At 57.6% G+C, this 17667-nt stretch overlaps 10 protein-coding genes across 10 annotated transcripts; 6 read left to right on the forward strand and 4 right to left on the reverse strand.

Moving 5' to 3' along the window:
• Positions 1–102: 102 nt before the first annotated feature.
• Positions 103–1353, forward strand: PSEUBRA_002833 (uncharacterized protein; the record flags this gene model as incomplete). The annotated part of the gene is made up of 1 exon (XM_059464911.1): positions 103–1353. The coding sequence occupies one exon, from the start codon at positions 103–105 to the stop codon at positions 1351–1353; it is 1251 nt and encodes a 416-aa protein (XP_059321313.1).
• A 1287-nt stretch (positions 1354–2640) lies between these two features.
• Positions 2641–4242, forward strand: PSEUBRA_002834 (uncharacterized protein; the record flags this gene model as incomplete). Its single annotated transcript, XM_059464913.1, has 1 exon — positions 2641–4242. One exon carries the CDS (start codon positions 2641–2643, stop codon positions 4240–4242), a length of 1602 nt encoding a protein of 533 aa, XP_059321314.1.
• A 408-nt stretch (positions 4243–4650) lies between these two features.
• On the forward strand, positions 4651–5412 carry PSEUBRA_002835 (uncharacterized protein; the record flags this gene model as incomplete). The annotated part of the gene is made up of 1 exon (XM_059464914.1): positions 4651–5412. One exon carries the CDS (start codon positions 4651–4653, stop codon positions 5410–5412), a length of 762 nt encoding a protein of 253 aa, XP_059321315.1.
• Positions 5413–5690: 278 nt separating this feature from the next.
• Positions 5691–6145, forward strand: PSEUBRA_002836 (Transthyretin/hydroxyisourate hydrolase, superfamily; the record flags this gene model as incomplete). Its single annotated transcript, XM_016437206.2, has 2 exons — positions 5691–5966; positions 6053–6145. The coding sequence occupies 2 exons, from the start codon at positions 5691–5693 to the stop codon at positions 6143–6145; spliced, it is 369 nt and encodes a 122-aa protein (XP_016292723.2).
• A 214-nt stretch (positions 6146–6359) lies between these two features.
• PSEUBRA_002837 (Mitochondrial substrate/solute carrier) lies at positions 6360–7534 on the reverse strand (the record flags this gene model as incomplete). Its single annotated transcript, XM_016437236.1, has 3 exons — positions 6360–6401; positions 6479–7205; positions 7305–7534. 3 exons carry the CDS (start codon positions 7532–7534, stop codon positions 6360–6362), a joined length of 999 nt encoding a protein of 332 aa, XP_016292724.1.
• Positions 7535–8189: 655 nt separating this feature from the next.
• Positions 8190–9473, reverse strand: PSEUBRA_002838 (Inosine/uridine-preferring nucleoside hydrolase domain protein; the record flags this gene model as incomplete). Its single annotated transcript, XM_016437234.1, has 1 exon — positions 8190–9473. One exon carries the CDS (start codon positions 9471–9473, stop codon positions 8190–8192), a length of 1284 nt encoding a protein of 427 aa, XP_016292725.1.
• Positions 9474–10363: 890 nt separating this feature from the next.
• Positions 10364–10919, forward strand: PSEUBRA_002839 (Glutathione peroxidase; the record flags this gene model as incomplete). The annotated part of the gene is made up of 2 exons (XM_016437212.1): positions 10364–10615; positions 10686–10919. The coding sequence occupies 2 exons, from the start codon at positions 10364–10366 to the stop codon at positions 10917–10919; spliced, it is 486 nt and encodes a 161-aa protein (XP_016292726.1).
• A 274-nt stretch (positions 10920–11193) lies between these two features.
• On the reverse strand, positions 11194–12141 carry PSEUBRA_002840 (uncharacterized protein; the record flags this gene model as incomplete). The annotated part of the gene is made up of 1 exon (XM_016437227.1): positions 11194–12141. The coding sequence occupies one exon, from the start codon at positions 12139–12141 to the stop codon at positions 11194–11196; it is 948 nt and encodes a 315-aa protein (XP_016292727.1).
• A 3278-nt stretch (positions 12142–15419) lies between these two features.
• Positions 15420–16322, forward strand: PSEUBRA_002841 (Polysaccharide deacetylase; the record flags this gene model as incomplete). The annotated part of the gene is made up of 1 exon (XM_016437200.1): positions 15420–16322. The coding sequence occupies one exon, from the start codon at positions 15420–15422 to the stop codon at positions 16320–16322; it is 903 nt and encodes a 300-aa protein (XP_016292728.1).
• A 312-nt stretch (positions 16323–16634) lies between these two features.
• Positions 16635–17362, reverse strand: PSEUBRA_002842 (Erg28; the record flags this gene model as incomplete). Its single annotated transcript, XM_016437232.1, has 5 exons — positions 16635–16702; positions 16771–16889; positions 16967–17057; positions 17140–17265; positions 17347–17362. The coding sequence occupies 5 exons, from the start codon at positions 17360–17362 to the stop codon at positions 16635–16637; spliced, it is 420 nt and encodes a 139-aa protein (XP_016292729.1).
• Positions 17363–17667: the final 305 nt, after the last annotated feature.

A 17667-nucleotide genomic window follows, 5' to 3' on the forward strand; every position in this document is an offset into this window, starting at 1 on the left:
CCGACGAGATCTTCTCACCGACTTGCAACTCTACTCTTCTCTTCGAACACTCTACTCTCTTTGACACTTCTCACTCTGATCTCCTACTCTTCTATCGCAAACATGGCTCGTATCTCTTCTGCTCTAGTGCTCGCTACCACCTTGGCCATTATGGCCTCAGCCGTGCCCAACGCGTCGGCTGGCGTCCTGCCCACTCGCGACGTCGGCGAGAACAAGGCCGAACCTCAGACGCCTACTAACATGCCCATGATGGCCACCGACGCCGCCTCGCAGCTTGACCCTTTCCTGTTCATGAAGCGCGACGACAAGGCTGCCGACGACAAGAAGGCGGCTGACACATTCCCGCCTTGGATGAAGCGTCGCGACACGGACGACAAGCACGCTGCTGACGGCGGTCACGCGGCTGACCAATGGCTGCCCTTCCCCATTCGCGACGTGGACGACGAGCACGATGCCGATCAGATGTACTATCCTTCCATGTCGCGCGACGTTGAGGACAAGAATGAGGCCGACCAGGCCCTCTGGCCTCCCATGGCTCGGGACGTGCACGACAAGCACGCGGCCGACCAGTACCCTTGGGGCTGGTCTCCTGTCGTTCGCGACGTGGACGACAAGCACGATACCGAACAGCTCTTCTGGCCCATGGCCCGCGATGCGGACGACAAGAAGGCGGCTGACGACGCCAAGGATGCCAACGCTGCCGACCAGTGGATGCCCAACTGGCGTGGTCCGGGCTGGTGCCCTTGGGGCTCGCGCTGGGACTGGTGGTCACGCCGATGCGCTCGATGGGATGACGGTCGATACCGCCCTTGGAGGGCTACGGCCGACAGCTCGATGATGAAGCGCGACGAGGACGCTTCCAAGGCCGTCGAGGCCGCCGACAACACGCAGGTGAACCAGCAGGTTCCTGTGTGCCCGCCCGGTTTCGGCTGGAACCCCATCCTCCGCCTCTGCGTGTGGCTCGGTATCGGTCTCAGGTCCGAGGAGGGCGCTGCTCTGCAGGCGCGCGATGGTGGTGGTTGGGGTAGTGGTGGTCGTGGCGGTCCTGGATGGGGCGGCGGACGTGGTGGCGGCTGGGGCGGCAGTGGTCGCGGCGGCGGCGGCTGGGGTGGTGGATGGGGCGGTCGCGGTGGAGGCTACGGCGGTGGTCGCGGTGGCGGCTGGGGTGGTCACCGAGGCGGTGGCTGGGGCGGCCGCAGCGAGGGTTGGGGTAAGCGTGACGAGATCGAGGTCCGCGAGCCTCAGCGCGGTGGCGGCGGTGGTGGCCGAGGCGGCGGCGGTCGAGGTGGCGGTCGCGGTGGCGGTCGTGGTGGTCGCGGTCGCTTCACTGACACTGAGGCTCAGGCAGAGTAAGCGATCATCAGCACTGACTGAGCGTCTTTGGCGTCCTCTTGTTGGTGTCTTTGGCACCTCATTTGCACACTTCCTCTCTTCTTGCTCTCCGACATCCTCGTCTCGATCTCGAACTGGCAACTCGGTTCGACACCTTTGCAACTCACCCCACTCTCTCCTTCTCTTCAGTTTCTTGTCTCTACGATGCGTTGCAGTCCGCGATCGCGCTCTACTTTGCTAGTTGCAGACACGATTCGCCTTCCTTGTCACCGTCTTTCCCAACTCTCAATGCTCACTCTTCTTCATTCCCAACTGCTTGGTCTTGAATCGCCTGAGTGAGAGGTCTATTTTCATGACTGATCTGCCGGTACATACGGACCCCTGATGAGCTCAGGGGCTCGAGTCACCGCTTGAGTGTCGCTCTCGAGTGAGAGGCTCGAGCGATAAGAATTCATGTCGAAGGATGTTTAGCAGGATCGGTTTCTATCATCTTGCGTCGTCGCTGGTGCGAGCCCGGGGTTTGTCAATTGCTGTGCGTCATGATGTGCGAGTGGCGACTCTAGGCCTCAGTGTGTCGCGACGTTGCGCTGAGCTTCGAGATGAGCGAGTGACGCATGCTCCGTTTCATACGCGCTCAGACCCTCATGAAACTAGGCGTGCTCTTGGAGAACAAGCCAGGCGTCCGTGCAGCGCAAGAAGGGGATGAAATTTTAGTCGGTAAGACGACGTGGCACCGAGCAAGGACCCTTTGCTGGCTTCAGCGGAAGAAGCTTCATACCATCGCAAGGGTCTTGGCGTCGCTTCCTCCATGCAGGCTTGCCATTGACGCTAATACATGCAGACCAGTGCGGAGCGGGTCCAAGTTTGACGCTTCATATTGCTCGTTCCGAGATGAGACGTGTCCCGAGAGCAGGGATGAAAGCGGAGTTGAGCCTCGACGGCTGAAGAGAATTCAGAGGTGGCGACATTGAGCGATCCGAGAGGCGAGAGCAGAGCGCTTCATGTCCGGTCGACTGACGAGTCGGCACAAGGACCTCGTCCGAGCCTCGAACGAGTCGTGGCAGCAGCGAAGCAAAGTCCAGTCGATATCGAGACCCGCTCCATCTACGTCGGAGAGCATCCTTGTCTGTGACGGATCGTATAAGTATCGACCACTTGTAAGCAGCAAGAACAGATTCAACACCATCACTCTCTCGTCCACTCTCTCTCCTACACAGGTCTCAGCCCAATCTCTTCTCCAATTTCAAAGGTTGACTGAACTCACCTTTCCCTGGTCTCACCGCATACCCAATCTCAGCGTCTCCGACGATGACTCGCATCTCTCCCACCGTGCTGGCGGCCGTCATGCTGGCCATGACCGGTCTGCTGGTCGCCGAGCCGGCCTCGGCTTCGCCCGTCGCCGTCGAGCCCATGAAGATCGAAGCCGACCAGGGCCACTTCAAGCGCGCAGAGCCGGTCGACGTCGTTATGCTCGAAAAGCGATTGCTGCCCCTGGGCGCCAATGCGGACGCCCATGTCGGCGTTGGCGCCAGTCCATTCGGCTATCCTTACGGCGACTATCCGTACGGCTCGCCCTATGGCTACCCTTACGGCAACCCCTACGGATATCCTTATCAGTACCGTCAGCCGTACCCTTACCCTCGCCCTTACTATCACAAGCGCGATGTCGAAACAGCTGAAGCTCAACAGCCCGAGAAGCGCAAACTGCCTGGTCAACCAGCTCCCCCGCCCCCTGGAGGCGCTTTCGCTGGTGCTGGCGCTGACGTTGGTGGTGGTGCCGGTGTCGGCCTTGATGGCGCCGTCATTGGCGCTGGTGGTGCAGCTGGCGCTGGCGCTGGCTGGATCCTGCCTCCTCCCCCTCCTCCTGCTGCTCACAAGCAGCCTGGACACCAGGAACACCCCCACAATCACGATCAGCCTCAGCACCATGAGCACCCTCAACACCAGGAGCATCACGGTCAGGCCCCCTACTATGGCTATCCTTACGGCCCTGGAAGCTGGACTGGTGCAGGAGGCATTGTCGGCGGCGGTGCTGGCGTTGGACCTGGTGGTGGCTTCATCGGAGCTGGTGCCGCCGCCGGTGGTGGTGCTGGCTGGGACCTACCTCCTCCTGCTCACCAGCACCAAAGACGCTTGCTCGGAGCCAACGCTGGAGCTAACGTGGGCGTCGGCGGTGGCCTTGACCCGTACGGCGGCCCTGGTGCTGGCGTTGGCGTTGGTGCCAATGTTGGGGGCGGCCTCGGCTTTGACCCTTACGGTCCCGGTGTCGGTGTAGGTGTGGGTGGTAGCGTCGACGGTGGCCTTGGCTGGGATGGTCCTTACGGTCCTGGTGGCTACGGTGGTCCTGGCGGCCCTGGCTGGAGTGGCCCTGGTGCTCCCTATGGTCCTGATGGCAGTGACGCCCCTCCTCAGAGCAACATCAAGCCTCTTGGCGGCGGACATGGCCCTGTGAGCCATCACCACGGTGCTGGCGGCGATGGCGGTGATGGCGGCCCTGGTGCCGGTGGTCGCGGCGGTGCTGGTGGAAGGCCCGGAAGTGATGGCAACGACGGACCTGATGGTCCATCTGGCCCTTCTGGCGCTGCTTCTTCTCCTCCTTCACCCGCCGCTCCTCATCATCGCCACGACAGCGGTCACGGACAGCCTTGGAGCGCTCCCCCTCAAAAACATGGCTCGCCCGAGGGCTACGGTAATGGTCCCGCTCACAAAGGCGACGGTGGTCGAGGCGGAAATGGTGGAAATGGCGGCAGTGGTGGCCATGGTAGCGGCCACAGTGGAAATGGTGGTCACGGCGGAAACGGTGGCAATGGCGGGGCCGGTGGACCTGGCGCTCCGGGCGGCAATGGCGGTAACGGAGGCAACGGTGGTAATGGTGGCAATGGCGGCCCTACAGGGTCGTGCGAGAAGTGATTCGGATGGTCTCATCTCACCACCCACGATCTTAGCAGCTTCTGGCCCTGCCTCGACGCGAAGATCCCTGTCAGCCTTGCATCACATCTCGTCCCGTATTCTGCTCCTAGTTCCGCATCACGGTCTTTTACTGCAAGCATAGTATCAAGTCGTCTAGCTCGTTGACTGACGCTGATGAACATCGTTGAGGAGGACGGTGGTGGACGGATGCTGACGAGAGATGATGATGGTTGTCGAGTGCTGAAAGTGACAGCGCCGCGCTGTTCAGGGTCCAACTTTGCTTTGAGGCTGAGTCGTGTGGGCGTGGCTCGTGTGTTGGTCTCGGAATTTGATTTTCTTCTCGACCTCTCGCAACCTTTCTCGACGTCCATCATCTCTTTTCAGCAGAGTTCAACGCCGGTCATCAACATGGCACGACTTACAGAAGTTCACGACGGCTCCGACAGTGACGACGCTGCTTCGACCTCAAGGCAGACCCGACCCGGACTGACGCAGGACGAACAGGAGCAGATCCTCCATAAATTCGGCCTCATCGAAAAGCTCGGTCTGCCCAAGGACTTTGTCACTATGGAAGAAGCGCAAGCCCAGCTCGACGCTCTCAACCGAGCAAAGTCAAAAGGCGGAAGCAGAAGAGCCCCAGAGGCAGACGACGATGACTCGGACGACGACTACGGCGTGGCTTCCGACCACGAGCTGGACGGCGACGACACAGCGAATCGACTCATGCAGGAGCAAGAGGCGACGGAGATGAGTCCTCGCGTGGAGAGCATCCTCGACCTAGTCATCTGGACCATGCCATTCGGGTTCATGTATACGCTGCTGGACGTGCTGGTGCGGCAGCAGTATGGCGAGACCGTCGGATTTACAGACGAAGTCGCTCGCTTGGCAAGAGCTCTTCCCGTCCTCGCATTCTTCATCCACTACAACCTCACCTCGCAACGCCAGGCCTTGATACAGGGCATGCTCTTCGTCCTCTGCTCCGCTTGCGGCTGCTCGCTCATTCACATTGTCAACAAGTCCTCCTACGACGTGGTGGTGCAGCGAGTCGCACCGCTCGGCACGTTGTGGATCTTTTCGGTGGTGCGATTGGATCTGCTGCCCGCGTGCATCAGCTTGGCGCTCACCGCCATGTTTGTCAAGCAGACCGAGCTCAAGATCATGTTTGATTAGTGCAGCAACTTCGAGATCACGGTTCCGCAATACATTGGCAGCTAGAACGAGTGTGTTTGTGTTATCGTGTCCATCAGCGCTTTTGACAAGAAGGTCGTTGGTGAGAGAAGCCCGCAACGCCGGCAAAAAACGTTCGGCCAAATCCGAGAAGCGTTGAAATTTCGGGAACGACTGGTCTGTGCTTGCTATCTCCCACACACCCTGTCTTCGTCACCATCATCATCTTCACCACCACCCAATATCATATCGCAGAACGATCACTGAGACAGGCTGCCATCATGTCCAAATCGCCCATAACATGCCACGTGCTCGACTCGACGTTAGGCAAACCGGCGTCCAACGTGCGTGTTCAGCTCGAAGCGCTGTCACCGCTCAATTCGCAGTTCCACATCCTCGCCACGGGCAGCACCAACGCCGACGGGCGGTGTCCCGACCTCCTGGCCGGTCACACCTCGCAAGATGTACTGGCACCAAAGGGCATCTTCAAGATGACCTTCTTCACCGGCGAGTACTTTGACAAAGCGGGCAGGAACACGTTCTATCCGCAGGTAGAGGTGAGTTTGAAGCATTCCGCACGAGGTGTGATAGATAGCAATGCTAACGTCGGATTCTTTGTGCCTTTTTGATGGCCCAATCGCAGATTCTGTTTCAGCTCTCAGATAGCCCAGATCCGCATTACCACATCCCTCTGCTCCTCTCGCCCTTCTCGTACACCACCTACCGCGGGTCTTAAACCTTCAATGGCACGCTATGGCAAGATATCATTCAGGGATCGTCTTGTCCTCGATCTGGTTCACATAATGGATCGCCTTTGCCTCAAAGACGACACACTGAGAGAGTGGTCGAGTCGTCTCATCCATTTTCTTCGGCATAAAATACAGAGACGAGGGAGTGGAAACGGTAGGAGAGCAAGGATCTCAAGGGTAGTGAAAAGATTAGGTGAGCGTCTACTTCTTGACGGGAGCGGCGGCGACGGCGGGGGCCATGAGCTGTTTCGTGAAAGTCAAACGGTGGCGTGTCAGCAATCTCTTTCTTCCTCTGTCACGACTTGACCTCGACAACTTACCGCCTTTGTAATGTTGAACACCCTCTCCTTGGCCAAGAACAGGATGGCGGCCGTAAGCACGGATTGAAGCAACTTGCTGGTGATGCCTCTGTACAGACCCGCAATACCCTCCCGGTTGACGATCTCGGTCATGGCGGTCCAGATGTTGGTGCTGGCGCCCTTGCTGCTTCCGGCGTGCTGTCGGCTCTTGATCACAATCTGCGGGTAGGTGAGACCGGTGGCGAAGAGCTTCGACAGGGCACCGAGCCAGAAGAAGTCCCAGTCGGAGAGGGCGACTTTGCCGCCGTTAGCTCGAGCGAGGCGCGACTTGACCACCCAGTTCTTCAACTGCTCAAACGCGGTGTACTGGAGAACGGGGTTGATGACCAGCACAAGGGCGGGACCGAGACCCTTCCACAGCGCCAAGGGGCCTTCTTCACGCACGATCTTCTGCATCGTCTGCAGGAACCCGAGACGCTTGACAGCAGCAGCCTTGGCAGCGGCGGATTGAGGCGCCTTGTCGGTCACGCCGACTCGGACGGTCTGGCGCGTGTTGACAATCCAGATCGGGTTCGTCGAGACCGTCGTCGCCGTACCAGCGATCACACCCGCCAGGATCGACTCGAAGGTGGACAGTGCACCCCCGTTGGCGATCGTCGCGGTGACAGAGGTCGCAGCAGCAGCAGCAACTTTGGCCTTGGACTGCAGGATCGTCTCGCGGCACTTTTCGAAGAAGAAGTAGTAGACGCTGTCGAGAATCGTCGCAGAAGCAGATTGCATTCAATGTACACCTGGTCAGTACAACTACGAGATGGAAATGAGGAGGAGGCAGACGGGGAAGACTTACAAGTTGGTCACACCGATACCGAGCAGACTGGAGCTAAGACCGGCGTAGAGACCCGCGACGCCCTCCTGCTGCAGGATTTTGAGCGCGGCCTTGATCATCGGCTCCTCGGGGTTCTTGGACGACTCGACGGCAGCACGCGTCGAGATGCCCACCAACGGGTAGGTGGCCGTCATGGCGACCATACCGCCGACACCGCCGGCGCAAGCGTGGATGAAAGAGTCGTCCGACATGTTTGTTCTAGGGAATGGAGGATGTTGGGTTGTGGTGGAGCGTGAAGAGGGGATGAGTGTCGGAGTGATTAGGGATGAAGCCGGAGTGCGGGGAGCGAGCAGTCGAAAGCGCGCTTGCTGCCCGGTGCAGCCGGCTTTGAAGTGTGGAGAGAGCAACAATCCAACCGAGAGGTTTTGGAGCGATATCACATAGGCGAGCCAGGGCTTTGCTCCAAATTTATCGACGCTCCTTTCAGATGGCACTGTCAACAGCATACACACCCTTGCTCATCAATGCACAATCAATCATTGCTTCAAGTCGGCCTATACAGTCGCATTGAGAATGATGGCTTGAGTCCATCGAGTCAAAGGCCATACAGCGTCCAAATTGATGCAGATTGGCGGACAGAGTGAGCCTGTTGATCAACCGGCTTTTTCAGGCTCATTTTCTAGCCGGATGTGCAGTTTGCTCGCTTGCCAACGCGGAGTGACCGCATCTGCCCCTCTGAGACACGACCGAGGCGTGAAAAAGCGCAGCCGGTTCGTCGCGATCTTGTATCGGGGGACCGTTTGGCGTGCTCCCGATCTGTCGCTATGGAAGCATACAAGCGACATCATTCTTCCTTCTTCACACCATACTGTTGCAAAGAGATCTACGACGAATGCTGTTGATATACTACAATCCAATGCGCTCCAAGAACATCTTTGCGAACCACTCGATGCCGGGCGTTCGCGTCACTTCGTCCACCAATCCGATCTGCGACTCGTCCGTCTTCTGCTTCTTGCGGTGCACTGGCACATCCGCGTTCTCGATGACATGCAATTCCTCCTCTGCTTCCGCATCTTCCGCTCTGTTCCCTCCGATCTTCCTGCTGCTTCCACTGCCCGTAAATCTGCGATCGACCACGCAGAACCCTCTTGTGAGATCGCCCGAGGTCTCGATCTGGAAACGACGCGGTGTATGCTTCCATCTCTTGCCATCCATGGATCCTGACGCAGGCATGGGTGCAAAGATGGCATGTGCGATGGCGAGCGGATCGTGTGCCTGAAACAGATCGTGCTGATCTGGGTGAAACTCTTCTGGTGCCACCAGGTTGTTGGTGAATGCGCGTGGGTGGGTGAGAAAGGTTCCGATATAACGTTCCAGATGACTGGCGCCTTGAGGAGTGTCGTCCGGCGTTTCGTAGGTGGCCTTGACGAGGCTCGAGTAGGGCACTGTGTGTTCCGACGTGATGTCCAGCGCCAACACCTGGATCGGCAACCTCCGCCCCTGAAGCGCCGGGTGTCGAGGCGCCTCGTCGACAAGCACACGCACCGAGTAGGGGTCCGCATACCAATTGAACTCGGCGACCGGCGAGGTGTTGCCTGGCACATCAAATGCGCCGCCCATGACCGAGATGGCGCCGACCTTGGCGAATGTCTCCGGGTCCTTGCGGAATGCGGCAGCGAGGTTGGTGAGAGGGCCCAGAGCTGCAATTCGGACCGAGTGAGGAGGGTGTTGACGGATAATATCCAGGATCACATCGGCTGCATGCTTGTCTGTAGGTGACAATGGCGCTATCGCATCTTTTGGCACGGGAAACGGGTCATCTGGTAGCCAATTGACCCCCGAAAGACCATCACGACCGTGAAAGTAGGACGCGGTCAGCATCTTGCCTTCCAGAGGCTCTGTCGATCCGGAAGCGATCACGATGGGCTCGGCATCCGCGCTGAAGGAGCGATACCGTTTCTTGACAGCCTCGGGTGTAGATGGATCGGCGAGATGGCGTTGCAAGACCGCACCTGTCCGCAAGACGTTGGCGTATGCATGATCAAGTGTCGTGTTGCCGAACGTCAGCGTGATGGCCTTGACAGCCACCTCGTCGGGCGAAGCGAGGGCGAGCAAGAGGGCGAGCACATCGTCAACGCCGGGATCCGTATCAATGATGAGCGGTGTTGGGGTCCCTTTTGCGCTGGTCATGATGTTCCGAGCTGCTCCCGGCAATGGGTCTTGTTGGACGATGGCTAAGGAGGGAGAAGAGGTGGTCAACAAGCAAGGCAGCCTCGCTCTTGGAAACGAGTGCGAAGCTTGATTGACTCGAAGCGAAGGTCGAAGGAGGGAGCAACAACGCCAGCCGGACATGCTCGAGCACTTCTTCCGAGCAGCCGTCCAACCTTGTTCAGTGCTTCTTGGGCCAAGTCGAACAGTGGCCGTCACCGCGTATGTGGGGGCTCTCTCGTGCTCCCCCTGCACAAGCTCGACAGCCGGCTATTTGTTCGGAGACCTGCACCGTGCTCCCTCTCACTATCTCGCCGCGGGGCTGGAGATAGCCGAAATGCAATCTCCCGATACAACGACCAAAGCATATCGAGATTAGAACGGGTTGCAGCTCAGCTGATTCGGAAAGCCGGAATTTCGAGCCAAAAATATCGACTTTTTCTCGCAGATGCTCGGAGAAGGCGCCTTCTGTGCAGCTAGCTGCAGCAGCTGGCCCAAATTTGGATTTCTGTCACGCAAAATCAATCTGTGACGTCGGTAAGAAGTTTACCATGCAGCCCGGCTGGCGGCGGGTTCGGCTGGCACAAACGCCGCTCCGCAAAATCAGCTGAGTTGCGTCAGACTCTTGTCGATCCTGCCCAACTGTATCTCCGTCTCTCTTGTGTCACCGACCCAGCTCCGACAGCGTCACCGTAGATGTGGGATTTGCAGTTTCACAATCCACTCCGGCCGTAGACCTTTGCCGAGTTGGTGCTTGTGGCGGCAATCGGGCGACCGACTCCCTTTCCATCAAGGCTCTTATGCGAACTGAGCCCTGAACTTTCACCTTTCCGACCCACCACATCCATCGTCAACCACTTCACATTGCAATCATGGTCTCCTTTTACGATCTCAAAGCCAAGAAGCCCAGCCAGGACGAGTACACGTTCGACCAGCTCAAGGGCAAGGTGGTCCTCGTCGTCAACACCGCCTCCAAGTGCGGCTACACTCCTCAGTTCGCCGAGCTCGAGGAGTTGAACAAGAAGTATGGCGAGCAGGGGCTGCAGATTCTCGGCTTCCCGTGCAACCAGTTTGCCGGCCAGGACCCAGAGGGTGACGAGAAGATCGGCGAGTTCTGCCAACGTGTAAGTGCTCCGCCTTCCCACCATTCGAATGTCACAATATGATGCTGACTAGATTGTTGTCTTGAAACAGAACTACGGCGTGTCGTTCCCCATGATGGCCAAGTCGGATGTCAACGGCAGCAACACCAACGAGGTCTTCCAGTTCCTCAAGGGCCAGAAGAAGGGCATCCTCGGCACCGAAATGATCAAGTGGAACTTTACCAAGTTCCTCGTCGACAAGCAGGGCAACGTCATCGAGCGATACGGTTCCAACACCAAGCCCTCCGCCATCGCTGCCACCATCGAGAAGCTGCTTTCGCAGTAGATGGTCGGCAATTTCGCATCTTTCTCCACTCTTGCCTAGCAGGACGACTCATCCGATATACCAGACACCATACGCTTTGCTAATATCAATCTACCATCAAAACACACTCACGACCCGCCTTGCGCACGTCTGCCTCTGATTTCGGCTCGAACTCGTTCGCTACCGCTCATGCCACAGAGGAGTTGATCCATCAGGAAGAGCCCCCAAACATCCAAAGAGACAGACACGAAAAGAGCCAGCTTTCGACACTACGAGAGGGAAACTTTATTGCTATCTACTGCTTGCCAGCGTAAACGCTCTCGGTATGCATCACGGCGACAATCTCGCGTACACTCTCGTTACTCGCCATCTGCACGGTTTGAATGGTCCCCTTGTTGGCGAAAGCCGTTGCGGCGTGCAGACCGAGCGCTGCGATCCACAATCCACAGATTCCCCACAGGGTGCCTGCCTGGCTCATATCGAGCTCTAGCAGTGGTACGCCGTTCTTGTTGAAAGCCGTTGTGCTGGTGACGATACTGCTTCCGGACATGTAGGACGCGATGGCGGAGCAGATGGCTTCCACGAAGCTGACGATCTGGAAGAACTGGTCGCTGCCAAAGATCAAGTTGAACGCTTGACCACCTGTTAGGCCCATGGCTGCCACCGTCACTGCTGTGGACGGCGGCTTGGAGCTGCCCGAATTGACGCTTTTGATCGACGACAGCGACGAGACGGCGACGGTCATAGACAGCTTGTGCGCGGACGCGGTGGCTGCGAGGCCGGTGAGCATGTTGAGCGACCCCCGGACGTAGGTTGCATTGTCGACGGAAATGCGGGCGAAACGGACGAGGATGAGGAGGATAATCACGCCGATGAGGGCGAGAATGCCCTGGACGTGAGAGGTGAATAGTGCCGCGCTGGAGGATTGGCCGGTAGAAGGGTCGGTTGTGTCGTCCATGATCATCGCCAGACTGCGTCGACCGGCAGTGCTCGACAGCTCGTCAAGGGTGGGGACGTTCGCTTTGGTCCTGCGTCGTTGATCCGTCATTACGGCTGCGTGAAAGTCCATATCGTCGCCGGACCGCGCAGTCGACTGGGACGCCGCGGCAGCAGCGACCGCAAGACAGTACTTGCCGCGCCGAGAGGCTGCGAGAGATCGACCCCGCGAGGGGATCTTGCCCCCATCGATGCGCGTGTAGCGCCCGTTGCTGTCGCTGAACTTGGCAGGGGAGGTGTAGCTCATGCTGGCTGTTGGGCGAGGTGGCTGATCGGTAAGAGCTGGGGATAGAAACCGGCAATGGTAGTGGCAGGATCAAATGAGTGTGGGTTGCGCTTTAAAAGAATGTGTGTGTTCGAGGGGTGAACGATGTGTGTGAGTTGGGCAGACCGGAGAGTGATGGTGGTGAGGACAGGAGAAGGTGAGCGCGACACAGCGGAGTTGACTTGGAGAAGGACCAGCCCAGATAAGCTCATAGGAGGAGCTGCTTTCGGCAACGGCTTTGCAAGTCCATCGTCTTCTCATAGACCAACACAGGAGACCTCGAGGTCTATCGCGACACAACCACCCGCTCTAGCTTGGTCGTCACGAACTGCGTCTTGGCAGTAACGTCTCTTGCGCCGGAAGGAAGCTAAGCGCTGTTCAACCCGCGCTCGCAGCGTCATCAATTCATGCCGAGGTGTCTGTGCAGATCACCAGCATCAGCTGTCGACGAGCGCAAGCGACCTTCGCAGACCTGCCTCTTCGAGCGCTGCAGCAAAGTCCCCGCGTTGAAGCCGGCCTAGAGTATGGATCAACACAAGAGGGCTCTCTCTCAAAATTCGCCGGACCCTGCTTTCTGCCGGCCCCCTGTTTCGCGCTCTTTTTGGCGGACCCTCAAAATTCACCGGCTTCCCACACGCTGCTTCACGAAAGGATCTTGACACAACATTTCCTCGCCTGCCAAGCGCGATCCTTTTTGCGACCACAATTTAGCGATGACTTTCCTCGCTATCCATTTTCGTGACTGATTTTATTGGATGCCAAGTGTCGGCGTGGCTACACCCCGATCCACTCATCGGGTCGATTGCAGACAGCGACACCACGCTCCTCGTATGCACCTGCCACGCACAGCAGCGTCCGTCTAATATCCCGTCCTGGCGACAAGCAAGCAGCGTATTGGGCAGTGGACCTGATGAAGCTGGCCAAGTGCATCAGTACGGCAAGCGAACCATACTGCCGGACATCTGGCGAGGAATCTTCGCAGGCGGCTGCTGCACGAGTGAGATAGATGAGATCCGCGTTGTGCCAGTGTCGCTCGCATCAGCTTGCACGCTGCGATTGTGAAAGGCAGACATGCATGTCCAAGACAGGAGCGACTGGCCGGAAGGGATGAACACACGTGACGACCAGAGTACGTCGCGCTTCGAGCTCAGCAGAGCACACGATACTCGCGCCGCTTAGATTGTGACGTGTCGACATCGACACAAGCGACGCTCCTCTCTTCGGACCGAGATGAAGTCGCATTGCGGCGGTCCCACAGCATTGTTTGCCCGAAGGTGCCGCACATGCCGCCGGAAGCGATCCAGCGTGATGTATGGATGACAACGGAGGAATGATGGGTATCACCGACAGCTTGACCGGTACACATCAACGAGATGCACGGTGCATTCTTCGAAGAAATCGTCGGTCAACGACGGTATTAGCCTATTTCTTTGCAGGATAAACCTCGATGCTCGTGATTCACTGCGAAGTCGATCAGGGGCGCCAGCTTCTCAATTCGAGATCGACGCATCCTCTGAGAGTGAGCCTTTGGACGTCGCAGGGACCCCTCGAAGTAGAGTCGAGCGTTGGCAAACGAAAGAGAGAAAGAAGCTGCCAGAGGACAGTGTTGGCGGGGGAGAGACCCTATTCATGCATGCATGTCGTGTCCCGCTCCTTTTGACGCACGTTGCAAATCGCAGCCGAGCAGCAAACAGCAAACAACAAACAAATCGGCACCACACCAGCGGGGCTAAATCACGAAAAAAACAAATCTCAAAACCAATTTCAGGAACGCACAAGCATCAGCAGCCTGCGACATGTCTCATCAGTCCATACGAGGGCTGAAATTTCTTTTTCAAGAGTGACGTTGTCCCATCAGCAGACCCGCCCTTTGAAGCGAATCGACTTTTGTCTGGCCCTTTTCGATTTCGCCGTGTTCGACAGCCACTAGCTCGCTTTTTCATCCATCCCGCGCCATCCGATCCTGAGGCATGCTCGACGATCGTGATCCGTCTTCCTGTTGCGCGCAACCCAGATGCGATTCACTATGATGGCTGACCCTTGTTCATCTCATGGCAACCCACTCTGCTGTTGTGCAATGTCATTTGCCCTACCTCAAACAGTCCGAGATGAGTCCGGGACACCGGGGAGAGCGATTTGGAACAGCGACCAAGCGGATAGTCAATTTCCCTCTCCTCATCCAAAGCTCGTCAGCTTCGTGCGTCCGTGACCCCCAATCAAAGCGCAAAGTTCATGATCGTCATCAGTTCAACGCACGACTGCATTCAGTGCAGACGATCCGTTCGCTCCAGCCCGGAAAGAGGCATCGGAAAGTGAAACCCTGCAAGTTGGCCTTACCACCCAACGATGCACCGGATCTTTTTTTTCCACTCTCAGACCCTGAAACATTGCTTGTCTTGGCGTGGCGCTCCGCCTTTGTCCGCTTTGTCCTCTTGCTCCCATTGTGTCTCTTGGCAGAAGATGGAGAGTGTTCCCGGTCTTCCGTGCACATCGCTGCGACTTGGTCTCGTCAGAGTCGAGACAACAAGCACGACTCTCAATGCAACGCCCCCCTTGGCGACCGGCGGGACCTCCCACAAGGTCCTTTTTCTTCCCACGACCTCGTACGCCAAGCCCCGTACGCACAGGGCGAAGTAATCGCTACAGGTCCCGAACATTGCTTGACGCTGGCCTTCCTTCGCATGACAATTGTGTGCGGCGGTCAATTGACTCATTGTTGTATTGTGTGAGGGAGTAAGCACCCCCCTTGATCTCATGACTGTGGGCTGTCGGTCTCAGTCAGTCCCGCGCAGTATTGTCCTCGCCACCTGCTGTCCCTCCCCCCTGTTGCTGCTTGTCAATGGACTCACTCAAGCCTCGACAACACTTGCTGTGTTTGCGCCGGCGAACGCTTTATGAGCTCAATCATCATTGCTTGCACGTACGGCGGCAGGAGCGCCTGAGCGGAGTAACGCCACCCTGAACAGAACTGTCTCACTTGAGCCTGAGAAGCACAGAGCTGCCCTTGACCGGTTCTGTGCAGAAACGAGCTGGGTTGCTCGGACTGGAAGCTCCGCTCCCCTCAGAAGGAAGACCCTCTTGTCCTCGTAGGATGGGCTATATTACTCTGTCGCTTTCATCGACCTGGTCCTATACCATCCCAACCCATCCCATCCTTTTCTCATCCTTTCTCTTCTCCTCCTCGACCACTCCTTCCTCGAGACTCTCCTTTCCGCCCCGCCCTACCTCCCATCACCTTCAAGAGCTCTCTCTAGACCAAGATGCGCTTCTCCTCCCTCCTCGCAGCAGGCGCTGCTCTCTCAGCAGCCTTGCTCTCCACAGTCGCCGCTTCCCCGACAGTCATGAGCACCATCCCGGATCACATCTCTGAGAACGTCCGTCGCGAGCTTTCCACTCTGCCTGCCGACCAGTACACCATCCACGAGCGCGACATCGGACACCAGCACAAGAAGCGAGCTCAGATCAACGGTGTTCAAAACGAGTGCCGAGGTGACCGCTGTCTCTCGATCACCTTTGACGATGGACCGTACATCTACTCGCAAAAGCTCGTCGACACGCTAGGCAATGCTGGCAACCAGAAGGCGACCTTCTTTGTCAACGGCAACAACTACCGCTGCATCTACGACGATGCCTCGGTGCGGGCGCTGCGATATGCCTACGAGCGTGGCCACGAGATCTGCTCTCACACTTGGAGCCATCCCAACATTGCCAACCTCAACAACCAGCAGCTGGACCGACAGGTGCAGCTCGTTGAAGATGCGCTCTGGAAGATCCTCGGTGTTGTGCCTGCGTGCTTCCGCGCTCCGTTTGGCAGCATTCGCGCCGACCAGGTGCGCTACCTCAACGACAGGTGGGGCGTCGTCGTGGTTGGCTGGAACAGGGACACCAACGATGCCAATGGCGCAGGAACCCAAGCCGGCCTCAACCTGTACAGGAACCTGCGTGCTCCTACCAAGGCCATCGTGCTCAACCACGAGACGGTCCCCGGCACCCCCAACACCGTCATCCCCCAGGCTGTCAACATTGTGCGCCAAAATGGCTACGTCGGCAGTCGCACCACCGCCAGCACGCTCTTCTACAACCCGTATAAAGTCACCGGTCGCTACGGCAACAGGGACGGCTCGTGGACCTGCGCAGGCAAGCCCGCTCCCGGCGGCGTCTAAGTTTCCGTCACCTCTGCTCCGTCTGGGCCCCCCACTGCCGCTAATCTATTCGAGATGGGCCTCGTTCATTCCTTTCTCCGCCACGGCTTGAGCGCCATCGCTCGCCGACATCGCACTGCATAGATTCCTTCCTTTTACATCATATACTTATACCTTAATGACATCTTGCTTATTCTTCGCAGTTTTGTGTGCTGTACTCCATTGGATTGCAACGGGCCGTCACTCGACTGTCGGAGCTGAGCGTCGTGTCGGAGCGCTTAGGTGTTGCATTTGTGATTGAGACGATAGCAGGCTTGACTTGTGTGGAAGCTGTCAAGACCAAGAAAGGGGCTTGTTGACGTACGAGCCGTACTGCAGGTACATGGCCGTGAAACTCGAAGCTGCGCAGACATAACAAAGGGTCAGTATCGAATTCGATCGTCGTAAAGATCAGGCAAGGGCCACTCACAAGCGACGATCAGCGGACTGATCATTCCGGGACCCATCTTGGCGGTCTTGTAGACGAAGGTCTCGGAGACAAAGTGGACGAGGGCAATGACGAAGGACCACATGCACAACTCGTAGGCTCTGTAGAAGATGGGAGGGAGGAGGAAAGGGTCAGCAGATCTGACAGTTCCGGCGAGCCTGATCAGTCGTGCACTCACACTTTGTCATTGATGTTGTACGCGGCATACGCCCGAATGATGGCTGAGGTGATGTTCCAGACGCCAAAGAGACGCGCCGAGAGGGGTGTGACTGTTCGGTCGGCAAATCGAGATAGTAACGAGATCAGCCAACGCTGCAAATGACAACTGTATCAGACCGAGGATGCACATACTTTGACCACCGGCTGCCGAGTACACCTTTGCACTAGCTCGAGAGTTGAAGAAGTTGGTGGCTCCATTGAGCGATGCCATCGCGGCGACCACGAGCAGCCATCGAGGAAGCAGACCGTCCGGGATCCCTGTAGTCGAGGCACACGATCACAGAAGCTGTCAGCGAGGTGCATAGACTCTGAATGAGCCAGCTCCATTGACAAACTCACAAGCGCTGACCGACATGATGTTGAAATGCTTGTCAAGATGATGAAAGTTCTGGGACTCGAAAGAGCAACACCGTTGCGAATGCATCTGACGCACAGACACGGTCGTCGCGGAACGCGGAGTTGCTGCTGTTCTCAGCCAGTCTTCCAAATTCAGGGTCCAGCTCAGCTGCATACACCAAACTCAGCATTCATCCTTCTCAACCTCAACGCCACTTCCTCTCCCCGACCAGAGCTTCTCTCTGAAGTCACAAAGCTTCTTTGCGTCCATCCTATATCGTCACATGGTAGCAGCCTTCTCGCGCGAGATGTCCGCCTCGACTC

This window comes from Kalmanozyma brasiliensis, assembly GCF_000497045.1.
Source record: "Kalmanozyma brasiliensis GHG001 unplaced genomic scaffold PSEUBRA_SCAF2, whole genome shotgun sequence".
In the NCBI taxonomy this organism is placed as follows: domain Eukaryota; kingdom Fungi; phylum Basidiomycota; class Ustilaginomycetes; order Ustilaginales; genus Kalmanozyma; species Kalmanozyma brasiliensis.